We start from the raw sequence: 19,164 nt of genomic DNA on the forward strand, positions 1-19,164 counted from the left end.
CTCCGTACCTAAGGTAGGGGTAAGGTCTGCGTACACTCTACCTTCCCCTGATCCCACGTTGTGGGATTCACTGGGTATGTTGTTGTTGTTGTTACTCCAAATCTTTACATAGAAATAGAGTCCAAATACATATTCACTTTACCTTACATCGTAATTTTTTTAAGAAAAATAGAAATTAGTTGAATTGCGATGATTAGTCTGTGGTTTTGTTTTTTTTTTTTTTAATTTTTTTTAATTTGTTAGTCTTCAGGGTAATGAGTATTGGCCTCAATCAAATAATTGCGATGTTGATTAATTGATTATGTAAAATATCAATTTAGTGGCAAAACTATCGATTTCAGTTTTCTTCCATCACAAATTCCAGGTTATCATCTTCTACCCTACCATTCTTCTTTCTGTTATTGTTAACTTGTTACAAGTAGTTGTGTGATTTTATTTGCTCATATATAATGTAGTTTTTTTTTCCTTTACCTTATTCTTTAAAGTGTATTTTCTTGTATCAATACTAACTTAATTTTGACTTTTGATATTAATGGCGAAATTTTGTTTGCTCCTTAATTTTTAGGGTGTGTAAGGTGAGTTATCATGTTCGTCTTTAATTATAAACCTAATAATTAGGACTTTGAAATCAACTAAAATTTTGATTATTAAATATTTCGTTATTTGAACTAAGTAAGAATCCTTAATATTCAGAAATTCAGAATGGAGCAAGGTTTTTACTTAAACAATTTATTGGTAAAATAAAATTTTAAAAATAACAAGGATAAAACAGTAAAAATAAAATAATATTCTAAGTGAATTGTCATTATTTTTTCTCTTACATTTATTCTACCAAATGAAAACTATTAATATTCTTTTGTATATTAAGTTAAATCACTACTAAATAAACATAATTAACAGCGGAAAGATAAACAGTAAAATTCATTGCTAATATGTCGGTTAGCGATGAATTATTAGAAAAATTGTTGGCTATGAGAAATTTGGCGATGGATTAAAGATGAAGTTCGTAGCTAAGTCTAAATTTTTCTTTATGTTTGTTGTCAAATGGCGTACGCACTTTGATCTCGCGCAAAACACATACACTTAAAACTAATAGTAATTTATAGAGTGTAGTAGTAATGGAGGGGTTAGTAAATACCGGGATTAGTTATGCTGATTTTCTACCGTGGAGTGCCAAAAACGTGAGAGTGCATGTGGAAAAACCATTTTTGTGTCAAAGGTGGCAATTGGTGATTGGTTCTTGTCTTTTTCTTTTCTTAAAAAGAGTAAACAAAAATACCAAAATTAATAATATTAGTTTCTAATTCTAGGCCAAGAAAAATATAAGAAAAACTTAATTAGCTGGGCTAAAATTAAAAGTGAAGATACTTTTTGTAAACTTTCTCTATCAAAGAGGAAAACAAAATTTGTACTCTAAAAATGTGAATATTTTGTACTTTTCAATTTTCAAAAATAAAACCTACAAAAAAAATCAAAATGTCAAAATTAAGCCTTAAAGAAACATTTAACGCTAAAAACGGGGAAAAGCTAAGGAAAGGTCAAAAATCAGAATTAAAAAATTGTAAAAGAGTGGTGGTTCCATTTCTTTAATGTGCACCATTGGGCAAACACTCCAACGGACCACACCACCACTTGAATTTGTTTAATATAAAAAGACAAACATGTCACATGGTTTTACAACTTTGCATAGACCTGTGTTCTCACATAGTCTTACAACTTTACATAGACGTGTGGTTTTGGTAAACAATTGCCCGAGCCTAGTCACTGCGACCCCACTTTATGAGGAGGCACTCTTCTCCCTAAGTAATGGGGCTATTTTGCCGAGAAGGGTCATGTAGAACTCAAAACATAATTGTCAGGTTTCAAGAACTCAAAGTTTAGCTATCTCGAAACATAGATCACATTCAGGGGCGGATTTATCTTAAGCAGAGGAGTATCACGTGACACTGCTTCGTCGGAAATTTTTACTAAATATGTATATATAATTTAAAGGCAGAAGCTAACATGAAGATATATAGAATATAGTGACATTGCCTAATGCTAAGTATTGCGCAGCTCAACTGGTTAGGCGTTGAGATTATCTAGTGAGTGCGCGAGTTCGAACTCTCACAGCATTGTTTTCCTCTCGGAAGTTAACAAAACCAAAACCCATCGGTCTAAACTCACACTTATCTATTCATGCGACAATAAACATCTTCAATTAAAGAAGAATCTTGCTGCTTTCGTAGATAGTTATCTGTTGTAGGTACGGTTCTTTTTTATGTTTTTTTTTTCCTTTCACCTTCTTTATAGCCAATAAAATTGATTAAGACAATTTACGAAATCAAATGAATAATCAGTTGTTTAGTTGAATATTTGGTGCCAAATATATATATATATATATATATATATATATATATATATATATATAAAGTATTTAGTATTATTTCTAATGAGGTAATTTTGAATACATTTAAAAAAACAAAATTCATCGAGAAAAGTAATAGTATTTTTTCAGAAAAGTTATAATAATGTACGTGAATTGTGTTTTATTAGTATTTGTTTCTTTTTTAATGTGGTGTTATATTATTTCGTTTATTATTACTCACTTTAAAATGTGACACCGCTGACGAAAAATTCTGCGTGCTCCACATTCACATTTCAGTTTCTTACTTTTATTTGGGAGATATGATCTAATTATTTCTCCCGTTCTCCTTTAACAATAAAACGCAGCACTGATTCTGATTTTTGCTGGCTTTGTTGAGTCGCTCTGCAGACAGTTCAATGTTTCTTTCCGGCTAAATATAGGTAATAATCTGAGGCTTAGAACTCTTTTGACTCTTACTTTTTCTGTTCTCTAAATTGATCTACTCCTACAAAATTTTGTTTTCTCTAGGAAACTAATAAAAGAGAAGATTAAATTAAGTTTTGCAAAACAATTTTAAGTCCTGCAGTTGGTGAGAGAGAACGGCTTATGTTGTTGTGGTTTCTCTCGTACAAACTTTGAAGCTACTACTGCAGCGAAGGCCACATTGTGTAAATGATGAAACAAGAAAACTGATGGTCTCTCTCCTTGATAATCTTGAATATTTTCAAAATTTGCTTGAGAACCCTAGCAAGAGAAGGTAGCATTTGGAACTTGTTAGACTGGGTTAGAGTCACACATTGGTTGAGAAATGGACCGGTGGTTTGCTTATAGGCATAGTACATAAACAGACCCTCAAACTTGGTTTCAGCTGACAAGTATGACCTCCAACTTTGAGTGTGTACAAGTAGGCACCTCAACTTGTCTCCACTTTATCAGTTGAACACTCCAACTTACAAAATGATCATCTTGACACCTCAAAATTTTATGTGCCGCGTCAATGTCACGTCAGCATTTATGTTTACGTGTTCAACTTTGTACAAGTTGAGATGCCTACTTGTACACACTCAAAATTGAAGGACATACTTGCCAGCTGAGACAAAATTTAAGGATTTGTTTATGTATTATGCCTTGTTTATATGGACCTGTTGTCATATCTTTAAAGAACTTAATCCACTGCCAAACAACCTATTTTTTCTTTTTTGCATTGTTAGTACCATATTTCTTTTTCAAATTGTCTCATATTTCCTTAAAAGGTTTATAAGTAACAAATAAATCAAACAAATATTTAGTCTTATGGTTCAGCAAACGTCCTCAGACAGTTTTGTTATCTTTTACGAACTGTTTTTTACCAGCATCGTCAAAAACCACAATAGTATTAGAACCGGTAGTAACGTTAGAACATCAGTAGTGTTAGAACTATCAACGGGAGGTCTGTTAAATAAAACATAATCAACTTCTAATTGTTCAAAGAAAATCAAAAAATTCTGAGACCAACGTTTGAAGTTGTTGCAGTCCCGAGGCTTAAGATTTGACAAATCGGGAAGAGTTTTGTTCAAGAAAATAGTCATTTGATCAATAGTGTATGTAGGTAAATCGCTTTCAAATTGTTAGGAAAATACAACAATATATTAATTCAGAACAGAATAAAATTAATAACAAATTATGTAATAAAAAGTCGTGTCACGGCAAGTCACTGTCTTAAAAGCGCTTTTGACCCGATTGTGATGCAATTCGTTGTGGCCGATTTTCGATGGGTGGATAACTTCACATAAGACGTGGAAATAATGAACCCAGAAAGATTCTTTATTATTTGCATTATTAAAACAACAAGGAAAGGAATAATCCCAACATCATGATTGATTGATAGGCATGCGTGATATATCTGTCGGAGCAAAAAACCAACCTGAATAAACAAACTACTTTGTGTTCTTCTTTAATTTAATAAGTGAAAAAGACCACCCTACTATTATATTTATTTATTATTTTTTCCATCTCATATTATTTGATCACATTATTAAAAATATATGTCCCAAATTACTTGTTTATTTACAAAATTAAGATAAAATTAATTGAATCTTTCTCATCTGATCCTTAGTATTAATTGTTCTTAAGAATAATCAATATTAATTAGAATGTATTTATTGAAGAGAGATAAAAATAATATAATAAAATATAATTCATCTTTTATTTATGATTTGTTAATGAGCGGCCAAGTAATCTGATACCGAGGGAGTACTAATAAAAGAAGACTAACTTTTGGACAATGACCTGACATTTCATTTTAACATTCTCTTATAGCAATGAACTGTGATTTGGATATTTAAGGCTTTGGATGAATCAATTTACTGCTTCCTTCTTCCTAACTAAAGCTAGGTAAGCATTTGAGGCTCAATAAGGACTCCTTAGTTTGTTCTATAACATCTCAAACAATAGCCTCTCTTGATTTTGTTGCCAAAATTCTGAGTTCTGTTCTATGAATCTAAGATATTGTGCTTTGATCTTTTATCAATGTTTTCTAATTAATTATTTAATAGCATTAGGTTTATGTACTGAAATTATAGCTAGCCCCTAGATATCTGCTGATCTGTTAAGCTTATATGGTTTATAACTATTATATAACAATAGCCTCTCTTGATTTTGTTGCCATTGCTTTGTATCATGTACAGTTGCTCATTCATTGCGTCAATGCCATTTTCGTCTCAGTTAGTCGCAAAATGTAGCTACTTTTTGTCTTTGCAATTTTTTTCTGTAAAAATACCACCCAGGCATAGTACCTGTGTTGACTCTATTAATATTCTCCAAAGGAAAAGTAAAGTAAGAAAGCAAAACCTTACCTTACTGTGTCATCTGTAATTACCAGTGTCGAAAGCTCCTTTTTTTGGCCTTCGTGTGTATTTATTTTGTTCAGCTTATACTTGTCAATTTCTTCAACTTTCGCTGTTTGACTATCAGTGATTTTCGCACTAAATTGTAGTAGTATTTTTGGTATTACTGTTATTCTATTTTCTATTATATCACAAACATCGACTTATATAACTTTCTGATCTGATATATAGTTTAACAATATATAGTGCTGGTTTACAATTTACTTGTATATGGTCCTTTCCTTAGTAATTTCTGTTGATAGGGATTTCCACTAATGAACTTGAATGCATACTGTGGTATATTTTCACCTACTTGGCTCGCTGAAATTGTGCAATTATTGATTATAAGGAGTTGTCTGATTTCATTTCCTACTAGCATCTGGACACGTGCGTTGCACGTGTGTCCCATACAAGTAGTACACTCCATAAAAATGAAAACAAATTTAAAGTGGATAAGTACAAGTTGAAACTCATGAATGATAAGACTATTCAAATAACTTCTTTATTGAACGACAAATGAGCAAAATTACATACCTAACAAATTTGATTAGGTGGTTAAATATATAATGAACTATATATATTTTGATATTATTAGGTGCAAATATATAATATTCATCTGTTACCGTATCCTTCCTTATGAACGATATTTTGGTACATATGTTTTTGATGCATGTTCCACCAAAGCGACAGGAAAACGAATAATTTCTTGAACCTCCAAAATTTGTATAGAAGTAGAGATCCTTGACAATGGTTTTGAGGCTCGTCATCACAGAACTTATACCCATTGAAATTAGTTGGATAGAGTTCTTTCAATTAAATAGAACTCAGCATACAGATAGGTAAGTTTAATTTTTTTCTTTGGGACTGAAAAGAAATTAAAAGGGAAAAGGAGATTAATAAAAGGGTAAATAAGACAAAGAAGCACAGTTAAAAAAAAAAAACTCTTCTGCAGAAGAAAAATCTAGATATAGTGTCATGATATACTGCTATATACAACATTCAGTATCCTAGCAAGTGCAACACATCAGTCGCGGATGTACGGTAGGACTTGCAGGTCGACGAAAACTCAGTATTTTTGTCAATACATTGTATATAAAATAAAACGTTCACTGAATATCTATAAATATATGAATATGAACTCAATTATTATTGTATGCTAATTGAGATCGTTGTAGAAACCCATAAACTTCAAATTCTGAATCTGTCTCTCTGATGTATGATTTAAATTGAACTTTTGAACTGTTTGGTCGTATCTATCCTGGAAGAACAATAACAGTAGAAAATGGTGCTTCAAAAATTGCACGAACAATAATATACATTTTCATGTAATACTCATGAGAACTAACTAAAGAAAATGAACATATACCTGATATAAGTCTGCAGCTATCAAGCTGATGAGGAGGTTGAAACAATTATAACTAAGCATCCTCCTTTTGATGTTTCGCCATTTTCTTATGGAATCACAATATATATATATATATATATATATATATATATATATATATATATATATATATATATATATATATAAGAGGCATAAGTTCTGCAGGTTTCTGATTAATTCTGTCACGACCCAACCCCGTAGGCCGTGACTAGTGCCCTACTTGGGCACCCTGACATACCTATCCATATCTGATCACATCCAAATAGCATATGCGGCCATAAGTACTATATGCCGTCTCAAATCATATCAAACTGTATCAGACACATTTCAACGCAACCATGTGCGAACGTATATATATATATATATATATATCAAAAAGCCGGCAAGGCTGTCATAACGAGTAGAATCATATAAACATAACTGTACATAAGTAGGCACACACACCCACAATTACGTCTACAGACCTCTAACAGACCAAACGAATCATATGGCGGGACAGGGTCCCGCCGTACCCCTGAACGAATATATATACATACATGGCGAACAAAAATATATACCAAAAGATATGCTCTGAAAGGAGAAGAGCACTCCAACAGCAAAAAGGGGGTGTCCTAAACCGGTGGATCACCAAACTGTGCGTCTGTACCTGCGGGCATGAAACGCAGCCCCCCGAAGAAAAGGGGTCAGTACGAAATATGTACTGAGTATGCAAAACAGAATGTACAGAAAGCAAATCTGAGATATAAACGACATGGAAGTATCAAACATAAGTGCAAATCCAACATATCAAAATTTGTTTGCTTTCAAAAACATGTAAGTCATGCATCGGGTACAGAAGAATATGGTCGCCCACCCGTCGATGGCGCCATAACACAGCATAACACCAGAAAGTCTCAAATCTCCGTATCCCCGTCACATATCACATCACAACATAACGCCATACACAGCATAACACCAGATATAGGTGGAACCCGACCCTCTTTTGCGAGTAGCTCGGTGAACCATAAACACAGCATAACTCCGGAGTATATTAAAAATGCGCACGATAACAGAACCGGCCCGGGACTCGGCGAAAGGAATAACAGAATGCACGAATAGAGTCGTGAGTAGTCATATGCATAAAATCATTTTCATAAGTTCAAACATAAGTAAAATGATCATGTTTGAAATCAGAATAATAATCATACCAAATTCTTTCAAAGATTCTCCGAATTTCATAAAGGAAAGTCGCGGGACCCACGAACGGGCCCGCTTATGGAAAACATACTCATTATGCATAATGCAAACTTTTATAAAAATTATTGGAGCAACCCGAGCATTTATGTGGAAGGTATGACATTCAGAAATTTCGAAGTTCTTTAAAGTGAAACCTTTTGCGCAAAGTTCGGAAAGCGATTGTTTCAAATACATAAAGGTTCATATTTCATCAAATCATACATAAGAGTACCAAGGAATATATATAGACCATATCATGCTCGGATTTCAGATTTGGAATTTCCTTAAGGCTCTAATCTAGCCTATGTAAAACTAAGGCATGCCAAAAAGAAAGGAGGTTGCTTTACATACCTCGTACGCACTCCAAGCAAGCCAATCTAAAGCTAGTCCAAATCTACGCCTCGGGCTCCCCAAGGTCTACAAATACGCCAACGAATACCAAACATTAGCTAAGGGCCCTTAAGCCATTCATTCCAACTATTCATTAAATTCTACAGAAAATTCGGTAGCATTTCCCCTGTAAATAGGCCATCCCGAGAATTTAACTCGCTCAAAATCAACAACAACAACAACAACAACCAACCTAGCAACATCGATAATCAATTCGAAAGGCAAAATAATAATAGTAGCTCTCTTTCACACCATTCGACAACTTCCCAAATATTCGTTTCGACGGCTTACATTCAAGCCACAATATAGCTCATATATTCAATTTTCAACCCAAATCCTTACCAACAATATTAGAGGACTTTCTAAACAATTCGCATGATATTTCTAACAGTCCGAAATTTTTTCTCCAATGTTGGCCGAAAACAGTACCTAGCCGAGAGCAGCCCTCTTTTCACTTTCCTCATTTTCAAGTCATGTTTTGTATCACAATCCACAATATAACAATATCATTCTCATAAAATATACGAATTACATCGAACGTACAATAAGCCTTAGATCAGCCCCAACTATCTCAACATCATTCTTAAGTCATTATACACTTATTTCCAAATAGAATTCATATCGACGATAACTAAAATACTAAACGATAGTAAAGCAATCTTTGACATAATATAGGACTCACATTCGTCCACACTACACATATATATATGTTAAAGGTTCTCATATATAAGAATTGCATTAAATGGACAAAGTTCTCCAAATCAGTCCGCAACGCTTACTATGTCAATTTGGGACATTAAATTCTCATTTCCAACATAGAAGTCATCACATTAACCATTACGACGCTAAGCGATAGCAATTCATGCTTTGCTTCAACTTGGGGCTATACTCGGCCACACTACACACATTTACATATATTGAGGATTTTTTTTTTCTCTTCCCCACTCTCCAACAATCTAACATGATATAAGAATTGATTCATAAATTCCATTTTCTACACCCATATACACGGCTAGAACACAATGCACACACTCCACTTCCAACATACTATATTTCACCAATTTCATCCATATTAACATACTACAACATGAAATAAACGTTCGCAACACAAAAGCAAGAGCAAAACATACCTTTGTTCTTCACCTCCACCAATAGGCTAGGGTTTGCAAATAGGCACAACTAATGATTGGATGACCCAAACAATACTTCCACGCTACTTAGGGACTTCAATATAGTGGGTTTGTATCAAGGAAATATTTTTTTGAGAAGCTAAAAATGGAGTTGGTTTTCCTCCACTTTGGCCGAGAACCATGGAGTAGTTGCTCCTCACTTTTTGCTTTATTTCTTTGCTAAGTTTAGAATGAGGAGAGATGACTTGAAAGTCATCTTTTAGTCCCACAAAAATATCTCCAAGTGTCTTGGCCCACACAATGTGTTGGACCAATTAAAATTGGCCACACAAGGTGTGGGACCATTTCAACTTGCACGGCCACCATGGCATTTTGCACAACATTTTTAAATTCCAATTTTATGAATTGTGGTCCCAATTTTTCCTAAGTGTTTAATGCCAACAATTTCATATATAACTTATATCTCAAAATAAAATCAAATGGTCAAAAGTCCCGACTTCAATTCCCAGAATGATCTTGGCCTTGAATTATCATAGTTAATCCGGGTTGTCCCAATGTATAAAAATACGGGACGTAACAAATTCCTTATGAATTTAACTGTTCAATGTATCAATGAGGTATGACTATTAAAATATAATCAAATGAATTTGGTCTTTATGAATTATTTTATGTAACTCCTTAAATTCTTCCTATTTTAATTTGAACATAACGAATTGGTAATGCTTTGATGTTCGAAGGGATAAATATCAGCCATATATTCTTCATTATAAGGAGTTTAAAATAACTTTTTGCATGACTTAACATTAATAACACAATAAATTACAAATCCTTCAATGTTCAAACGTAATTCATGAATAAGCACATGCATCCTAGGTTATATGTGTAGATTTTGTTTTTAGGATGAGTGGTAATTTAAGTCAATCAACCTTTGAAGGGTATTATGATATTTTAACTTTTAATTTTGGGGCTTCCCACTTTTATAATAATATATGAGATGAGATATATGATATGATATGATATGATATGATTCTTGTGAGGATATCTTATGTAACAGCGTACCCCACTAGTGACGTTGTCTGCCTCCGGCCTAGGCCTACTCGGATATAAAAGGCGTCACTAGGATCTAAATATTCATGCGTGTTTAAATATTTAAGGAAGCTGCAAAGAGAGATTCAGATTCATTTTTGAGCTCGCGTGTCCTTTCTTTTTATTCCAACTTAATACTCTCTTGTCTTCCCTTCCTTTTCCTAATTCACTTATATAGGAGAAAATTAAAATTAAAGAAAATTAAATTCATTTTCTTTAGTCGAAGTTCACCTTTGATTTCATTTCTTCTTTATTTGGGAGATCTGGTCTTATGATTTCTCACATTTTTATTCTAAGAACAAACTGCAGTGCTGATATTTGATTTTTGGCAGGTTTTGTTTGAATCAATCTGCAGAAGCGTTCAACAGTTTATTTCCAGCTAAATCATCACTGAAGCAGTTCTTTTCCTCCTACAGTTAGTGAGAGAAATGGCTTATGTTGCTGTGATTTCTCTCATACAAACCTTGAAGCAACTCGTGCAGCTAAAGCCACATTGGATAAGTGATGAAACAAGAAAAATGGCGGACTCCAAAAAATTCTTGAGAACACTAGCAAGAGAAGGCACCATTGTAAGGTTAAGGAGGTGGAGAGAAAAATTAGAAATGCAGTTAATGAAGCAGAGGATGTGATTGAACTAAAGATATACGAAATTAATCAACTGGATCGAACGATGGCAAGCAAAGCATTATGTGAAACCTTGCCTCCACTTGTAGAAAAGATTGATGCTCTAAAGAGGGAGGTGATGGGAAGTAGTTTCATTTCAAATAAAGTCTATAGTGATGGTGATTCAGAGAATGAGAATCTGCAACTACTTGGCCATTCATCATCTAGACGTGTTGCAAATCTAAATCTAGACACAGTTGTTGTGGGTCTTGAAGACGACTTGATGAAAATCATGAGAAGGCTGACAGGGCCCCCTTCTACTCGAGAAATCATCCCCATTCTGGGAATGGGCGGGATCGGAAAAACAACTCTTGCTAGAAAAGCATACGACGATCCTCAAATCATAAATCGCTTTGATATCCACATTTGGCTGACAATATCTCAAGAGTATAAGATTAGAGATTTATTGTTGAGTGTTGTTTCATGTATTTTAAATGAGAACAAAGAAGAGACTGAGGATCAATTGATTTTAAATGAGAACAAAGAAGAGACTGATGATCAGTTGATTTTAAATGAGAACAAGGAAGAGACTGATGGTTAGTTGATTTTAAATGAGAACAAAGAAGAGACTGATGGTCAGTTGATTTTAAATGAGAACAAAGAAGAGGCTAACAATAAGTTGATTTTAATTGAGATGAAAGAGACCGATGATCAGCTGATGGATAAAATACGCAAAAGGTTAATGAAGAAGAGGTATCTTGTAGTCTTGGATGATATTTGGAGCAATGTCGTCTGGGATTTTATGTCAAGAATTCTTCCGGACGACAACAATGGGAGTCGAATTATTTTGACTAGCAGGCTCAGACATGTGGCTATGCATGCTGACCCCAACAGCCCTCCTCATGAGATGAGCCTCTTGAATTTAGATGAAAGTTGGAAGTTACTTCATGAGAAGGTGTTTGGGGTACAACAGGTTTGTCCTCCTGGATTAGAGGAAATAGGGAAGCAAATAGCACAAAAATTCCAAGGACTAGCTTTAGCTCTTCTAGTGCTTGCGGGGCATCTCTCTAAAATTGCTAGGGCGAGAGAAATTGGAAGGAAGTTGCCAAAAGTGTAAGTAAAGTTGTTGGTAATGAATCCGATAAATGTCTAGGAGTGCTTGCTATGAGTTACGATTAATTACCTAATCATATTAAACCATGTTTCCTCTATATGGGAATCTTTCCAGAAGATAGTGATGTTAACATAGAGACATTGATCAATTTATGGGTTTCTGAGGGTTTTCTAGGGAAAGAAATGCTCAAAACGCTGGAAGAAGTGGGAAGAGATTGCTTGGAGGATATTGTTAGTAGGAATCTCATAATGGTTAAGAAGAGAAGATGGAATAGTGAGGTGAGAACATGTGGTGTCCATGATCTGGTTCGTGACTTGATTTTAAGAGAAGCTGAGAAAGAGAAACTCCTGCAGGTTACTAAAAATCCTTCAGCAGAGATGCGCCAGGTTCGTCGATACAGTTTCCATTCAGGCATTTATCAGGCTGATTTCTTGGAGTCATCATCAAGTGATCTCACCCGCACTGTGCACTTCTTCCATGGACTAGGTTCTAAACAAGTTCCTCTTTTCGCGCGCTTCAAACTACTTAGAGTGTTGGCAATTCTCGATTTTACATTTGAAGATTTTCCACTTGAGATAACAAAATTAGTACATCTCAGATACCTTCAATTCAACTGTTACGATGATCTTCACCGGTTAGTGTCAGAGCTTTATAATCTGCAGACCTTGATTTTTGGTTACCGGGGTGATAAAACTCCAAATATACCTGCAGCAATCTGGGAGAAGAAACATTTAAGGCATCTTCATGTCAGTAACTTTTTTTCTTTCCAGATTCCATCAAGTAAGATACAGTCTGGTTTCAAGCTACAAAATCTGGAGGAATTTTCCTGTCTATGCTTTTCCAGCTCTACTAGTGAATTTTTTTCTGCTATTCCAAATCTCAAGAGGCTGAAAATTTCTGGAAATTGGAGAGAATGCGAGAGGAAGAAAATTTCCCATCGCTTAAATAATATTTCCTGTTTAAATAAACTTGAAATATTGAAGGTCATCTGCTATGGAATAAACCAACCCCCAATCCCGTGCAAGTATGCTTTGCCTATATCTCTGAAGAGGTTGACTTTGAAAAGGACCTACTTACCATGGGAAGACATGGCAAACATGATGACGTTGCCAAACCTTGAAGCGCTTATAATTAAAAGAAATGGATTCTATGGTGGAGTTTGGATATTAAATGATGAGGAGAAGTTCAATCAGCTTAAGTTCCTCCTAATCGATTGGACAAATCTGGAGCACTGGGAAGCTGGCAGTGTCAACTTTCCAAATCTGCAGTGCCTAGTTGTGAAAAGATGCAGATACCTGGAGGAGATTCCTAAAGACGATGGGGAAATTTGTTCCTTGGAATCATTAAAATTGGACGATTGCAGCATTTCTGCTGCAAAATCTGTGAAAGAAATTCAAGAAGATCAAGAGAGCATGGGAAACGAGATCCTTAGTGTCCACATCCATAATTGTTGTTAAGGCTCATACTGCCTCAGATCATTGCTCGCTAGTCAGCTTAATCATTTTCTCTGCCTTTATTTTATGTGCTCCGCTTCTTCTTTTACACTGCCTCAAAACATATTTACCATTTAAGTACTGATGATAGTTTAGAATTTACAGTAATAGTCAAAGAAGTTCCCAACCCAGTGAATATATTATGATATCCTGTATTGCATTGGACATCATTTATCTGCTTCAAAAGTCATGATGAGTTCCTTCTCCTTCAAGGTATTGACGTTAACTTAAAGAAATCTAGCATGCTAGTTGACAGAAAATGGTGCTGACATAGGAAGCTTAGGATGGGAGATTGTTTGTAACTTGTTCATTAGCAACTAAAGTAGGACCTAACTTTATGTGGGACATGGTGGAGTTGCTCCAGAGTTTGAATAAGAGAACAATAGCAACATAAGTCATAAATCTGAGCATCATTGTTTTGGAAGTATTATAACAACATAGAAGACATAAAAGCAGAAAATCAATCTTCTTCAAAAGCAATAAAAGTTGAAGCATCAAATTCTTACAGAGCTTTAGAGGGAAATTAGCCGCTGTGAAATGCTCTACTGCAGTTGCCTCAAACAATGCCTGAAAAAACCAAGATGGATAGGTCACCCCGGGCACCTTTAGAATCATCCTGACTTTAATGCGTGGTCAGTTTGTTGGATTCAGTATGACTTGCCAGGTTCATAGATGGTCTAATACATATATGTTGATTACCTCACTCAAGTACATGTTCCTTGTAGCTTTTCTCCTCTCTTTTTTCGTATTTTATATCAGGTGGAACTGAACAAATGTTATACAGAGAAACAAAAAAACGAAAAAAGGAGAAGAGAAAAGGTAGGCATTGAACTCAGGGAAATCTCGCTCTTAAGATTTTGATCACATGGTTAATGAGAAGAAAGCTCAGTTTTTAGACCATCTCTTTAATGTGTTGCTTTGGTTGCTAGTGACATGAAAATGAAGTCAGTCTGTATCGCAGTAATGCAATTGTTAGTTGGGTGTCATTAAGTAATAACAAAAGCGATAGTTGTTTTCTCCACTTTCTAGGATGGCTATGTACCGTAATGAACTTTGAAAAATTTCTAATGGCTTGTGCGTCTTAATTTGAAGGTTGTTGCAAGAAATAAACTGGCTTGATGAAAGAGAGTTAATTTTCTATTTATGTTTTAGCGTTGCTGTCTTTAAATAAATTTGGCTTTGTTTGTTTTCAGTTTTGATTCTCAAGGCTTGGGTCACTTGTTTTAGATCTCTTGACCTTATATCTTCTTTCAAGTGATATAAAATAACTTGCTATTCTCAATTCAACTAACATAAGATATTTTACTATTTGCTTACAGTATATAGCTTTCCAGCATGAATTGTTGGATAGGCCACCTGGTGTACCTTTATGATCATCCTGAACTGAATGCACGGTCAGTTTGTTGGATTCTGTATGACTTGCCAGCTTGATATATACATATATGTTGATTACCTGAGGTACATGTTATCAAGTTGTCGTGACTCTTGACTCTCTAATATTTCTTATTGACCTGTGGGTGTAGGATCCTTTTGTGCCAAATGAGAAGCTATACATAGATGAGCTAGAAATGGTAACTGGACAAAGCAATTTCACCAAATGATCAAGCAAGAAGCAGTTCAATCTCAGCCATGCCGAGTGTATATTAAGATTCTTCTCTCAAATCCTGCAACCAAAGCAGACATATTTTGCTGGACAACATAGAAATTTGCTGCTCCTTGACTAGTTGCTTGATATTCTTCTGTTGTAACTAAGGAGTGAAAGTTCAGCAAATTATAGACAGTAGTTCAATAACATGCGTCCCTCCCCCTCAACACCCCCTGGGGCACTTACGCCTGCGAGGTTTCCCTTTTGATGAAAATATGTATACTATTGCAGAAACACTGAAAGATCCTTTGTGGAAAAAAAGATGGCCTACAGCAGTCGAGGATATTATTGTATAACCGGGACATGACCTTTCCGATTTGTTATTATTATTTTTTTGGTATTTACTAAGAAGAAGAAAATTGAGTAGCCAGAGACTGAGCCTATTTGGCCGAAAAGTATCTCCTATCAGAAGTATTTTTATTCAGAAAGTACATTGGGAGAGTAACAGTTTGTGTTTGGTTAAATTTACTGAAAAATGCTTCATTTTAGAAAGTTGAAAATATTTTCATATGAATAAAAAAGAAACGCAGAAAATCAAGTTGATTAACAAGTACAATTAGTGGATTACAACTCATAGACAGGACCAGAAAAACTATTGTGATATCGTCCACGTTTAAGTTCTTGATATAACTGTTTTTAATCTCCATTTTGTAATGACACAAACTTCATTACATAGCTCCATCTATTTCTCCGAAACATAACAATTCCTTACTCTAATTTTACAGTTAAAATGTAACTAAAACTATACAATCTTGTAAAGGAGAATTGAAGAATTTGAAAACTATAGAAAAGGGAGTGTTCTGCATGTGAAATTGAAGAATGCAATCTATATTTTCCCCAGACATATTTATCCTGAGCTCCGCTACTTCTTGGTAATAAAAATAAGCCAATATTATAGTGAAACAAAAGCCAAAGAGACCAACAGGCTTATTCATTTTAAGAGTAAACTAGACTAAGCTTGAACTATCATGTGACAAGTTGTTTTCTCTACTCACCTGCCCTCCCAAGAACTTGATGCTGCATTTAATCCCTCCATTTTTCAATCTGATTCTCTATATATGTTTTTTTTCCCCTTCTTACAATGCATTGATTTTGGGTTTCTACAGGCAGGCAGCTGCAGTAGAGCATTTCATAGCTTCCAATCTCCCTCCAAAGCTCTGTAATAACTTTTACTGCTTTTGAAGATGAACGGTTTTCTGCTTTTATGTTGTTATAATACTTCCAAATCATGATGCTGAGAGTTACGACTTATGTTGCTATGGTCTCTCTTATTCAAACTCCCGCAGTGGAAACCATGTCTTATATAAGAGAGTTGTCGGAATCTCTTCTTGATATATAGCTAATTATTTTGAAAACATTCTTAAGAGGATTCTTGCATTAGAAATTATAATCATGGAGAAATCAAAAATTTGGAGAGAAAGATTAGAGCTAAATTCAATGAAGCAGAACATATAACTTGAACTGAAGATGTATGGCCAGTCCACTGAGATGAAAGGTTGTAGCACCGTTGGTCAAGCCCACGACATTTTGATCAAAACAAAGCATGCTGAATAAATCAAACTAATATGGCATGGAACTCTCCAAGACTGCAGAACATAGAACACAAGGATCTAATATGCATTCATATTGAGGAAGATAACAGTACAAAATACGCATGCCATCATAACAAGCCATCCATTCATTAGCAACATGTCCCACATAAAATTTAGGCCCTATTAGTCATAAGGAACAGAAAAGAGATCTGAGTTAATAATTTGCATCATCTCCCATTCTAAGCTTCCCACTGCTTGAGGGTAATCAGATGACACATCGACACCATTTTCTCTTAACTAGCATGACCAACTTTCTTGAACTTCAACCCCTACAAGGACAAGGGACTCATCATCATTTTTGAAGCAGATAAATGATGTCCAAAGCAATACAGGATATCATAATATATTCAGCGGGATGGGAGAAATTCTTTGACTGTTTACTGTAAATTTTAAACAATCTTAGATGGTAAATATGCCATGAGGCAATGTAAAATCTGGAGCACTGCTAGCTTCCCCGAGCTCCAGATTTATCCAGTCAATTAGGAGGAACTTAAGTTGATTGTACTTCTCCTCGTCATTTAATCTCCAAAATCTGACATGGAGTCCATATTATTTAATTTTAAGCACTTCGAGGTTTGGGTCATCTCATTAAAATTAAGCTTGCTGCATACAGGACTCCTGTCTTGATGTCTGCTAAGCCTTATCTCATAACAAATTCAGAGCTGGGACGCGGATTGCATGGAACAGCAATTTATCATCACATGTTTTGCAATTTGAAGGGCCGCAGTAGTTAAGGAGTTTTAAAAAAGCTCTACTGCACAATAATCTCATATCACGGCAAACAAAGAGAAAGCAAGCTCACCATATAGGCAGAACCATCATAATCTGTCACCGTATACTGTTTCATAAGAAGTCCCCAGACGAAGATGTAGAATTTATTGTTGATCCCATTTCAGTATTGAAGTTATAAACACAAACTCAGCACTGGCACTTCCAGTTGGAATCACAATCATGAGAAAGCGAGCTGTAATCATTAACTTAAGGTTTGCCCTGTGCGCACCCGAAGGGTAGTGACTGCAGGTTCCCAAAAAAAAAAAAATCATTAACTTAGAGCTGAGTGAAGGCAGAGTTCCGTAATCAAAAATAGGGAAAGTAGGTCCAAGACTGACAAACATGAGATAGGAAGACTATTTGATATAGCATGTACCACCATGGAGGTCCATAACCACATATCTATAGAGACCATATATCTACCTCCATTTAATCCACTAGTGCTAAGGAGAATCACCACATTGATTTTCAAAGTTAAACCTCAATAATAGACGTTAATGGGGTAATGTTCTCAATAAAACTGCTAACATGTCTTAACGACAAATGATTGGGGAACACCAGAGTAGCTGGGGCACTAATAAGGCTTGCTGTCGCTAAAACAAACTTTGGCTTGTCAGTACTCGATTCTGCTTCAAGCAAGGCAGCCTTCTTTAAATTGGAATCGTCAAGGTTAAATTTCATAAAAACATTGTTAACGTCATCATCAGACATGAAATAGGAGTTGCGCACATTATATTTTTTCCCAAAGTAGGACCAACACCAAACCAGCTTTCCCCACAATGTTGTTTGTGGCCTATTAGGAGGGAAAAAACTCCTTCCTTCTGGGGGTGAAAGAAACCCAAACTTCTCCTCTATGAAGTCAAAGTAGTCGATATTACTGTCAAATGAAGTACTCCTCCAAAAAAGTAGTCCATTGAGGAGCAGACAATCCCTTGCAAAATAACTGGGAAAAGGCATTTCCTGGATTAATTCTATTTCTCTCCTGGAGTTGGTTCCTAGAGTTAGAATCTTGATCTAGTTGAGCTATATGGAGTAAAACAAAATGAAGCAATTTGTATTTTTCCTTAACCGGATCAAATCCCAAAAACAAGTTAGGAGCACCACGGGAACAACTTATTAGAGAGGATGGCAAAAGGTTTCATCTCAGCTGTGGTGACATTGTATAAGTAAACTTTAGAACATTCATAAAAACAAAGGAGGCCATTGCAATGATTTGAGCAGATCACGATCTCATCTCTTGTGTCTGAATAAGTATTAAGGAGCAACTTGTAAGGAAAATCCTTCTAGGGCTTGTATATTTGAGAAATGTTGTGTATTGGGGAAACAAATGCTCTGAAAAAATTCTAGGTCAGAAGGAGAACGAATATTCAGTTGAAACAACATTTGGGTGGCTGAAGGACGGACATGAGAACGAGTAATATGGGACTTGACAAAGTTGAGATCGTGTCGAATCAAAGTGTACCAAGCTTTACAAACACACTTGAATCGCATAAGAGACTTGGCGGGGAGCCGTGTTAGTATCTCGAATAC

General features: G+C 35.1%; 3 protein-coding genes and 2 long non-coding RNA genes across 5 annotated transcripts; 3 read left to right on the forward strand and 2 right to left on the reverse strand.

Annotated features, from left to right (window-relative positions):
- Positions 1–6,144: 6,144 nt before the first annotated feature.
- Positions 6,145–9,553, reverse strand: LOC132602202 (uncharacterized). Its single transcript, XR_009567653.1, has 4 exons — positions 9,331–9,553; positions 8,162–8,227; positions 6,578–7,241; positions 6,145–6,469 (listed from the first exon to the last, which is right to left on the reverse strand). It is a non-coding gene; the product is annotated as an uncharacterized LOC132602202 (long non-coding RNA).
- Positions 9,554–11,086: 1,533 nt separating this feature from the next.
- LOC132603276 (putative disease resistance RPP13-like protein 3) lies at positions 11,087–12,929 on the forward strand. The gene has a single exon (XM_060316258.1). The coding sequence runs from the start codon at positions 11,087–11,089 to the stop codon at positions 11,618–11,620; it is 534 nt and encodes a 177-aa protein (XP_060172241.1). The 3' UTR covers positions 11,621–12,929.
- LOC132601371 (putative late blight resistance protein homolog R1A-3) lies at positions 11,714–12,136 on the forward strand. Its single transcript, XM_060314468.1, has one exon. It carries the CDS (start codon positions 11,714–11,716, stop codon positions 12,134–12,136), a length of 423 nt encoding a protein of 140 aa, XP_060170451.1.
- LOC132601372 (putative late blight resistance protein homolog R1B-8) lies at positions 12,232–15,227 on the forward strand. Its single transcript, XM_060314469.1, has 3 exons — positions 12,232–13,566; positions 14,386–14,445; positions 15,150–15,227. Exons 1-3 carry the CDS (start codon positions 12,232–12,234, stop codon positions 15,225–15,227), a joined length of 1,473 nt encoding a protein of 490 aa, XP_060170452.1.
- A 1,640-nt stretch (positions 15,228–16,867) lies between these two features.
- LOC132602203 (uncharacterized) lies at positions 16,868–18,761 on the reverse strand. The gene is made up of 2 exons (XR_009567654.1): positions 17,666–18,761; positions 16,868–17,132 (listed from the first exon to the last, which is right to left on the reverse strand). It is a non-coding gene; the product is annotated as an uncharacterized LOC132602203 (long non-coding RNA).
- Positions 18,762–19,164: the final 403 nt, after the last annotated feature.

The sequence above is a fragment of the Lycium barbarum genome, chromosome 7 (assembly GCF_019175385.1).
Source record: "Lycium barbarum isolate Lr01 chromosome 7, ASM1917538v2, whole genome shotgun sequence".
Lineage (NCBI taxonomy): Eukaryota > Viridiplantae > Streptophyta > Magnoliopsida > Solanales > Solanaceae > Lycium > Lycium barbarum.

Excerpts from the sequence above, each read along its gene's own strand:
- LOC132603276 (XM_060316258.1), top strand. The coding sequence starts at position 11,087 with ATGGCAAGCAAAGCATTATGTGAAACCTTGCCTCCACTTGTAGAAAAG.
- LOC132601371 (XM_060314468.1), top strand. The coding sequence starts at position 11,714 with ATGAAAGAGACCGATGATCAGCTGATGGATAAAATACGCAAAAGGTTA.
- LOC132601372 (XM_060314469.1), top strand. The coding sequence starts at position 12,232 with ATGGGAATCTTTCCAGAAGATAGTGATGTTAACATAGAGACATTGATC. Across the intron at positions 13,567-14,385 it reads TGGGAAACGAGATCCTTAGT|GTGGAACTGAACAAATGTTA; the intron begins GTCCACATCCAT and ends ATTTTATATCAG. Across the intron at positions 14,446-15,149 it reads AAAAAAGGAGAAGAGAAAAG|GATCCTTTTGTGCCAAATGA; the intron begins GTAGGCATTGAA and ends CTGTGGGTGTAG.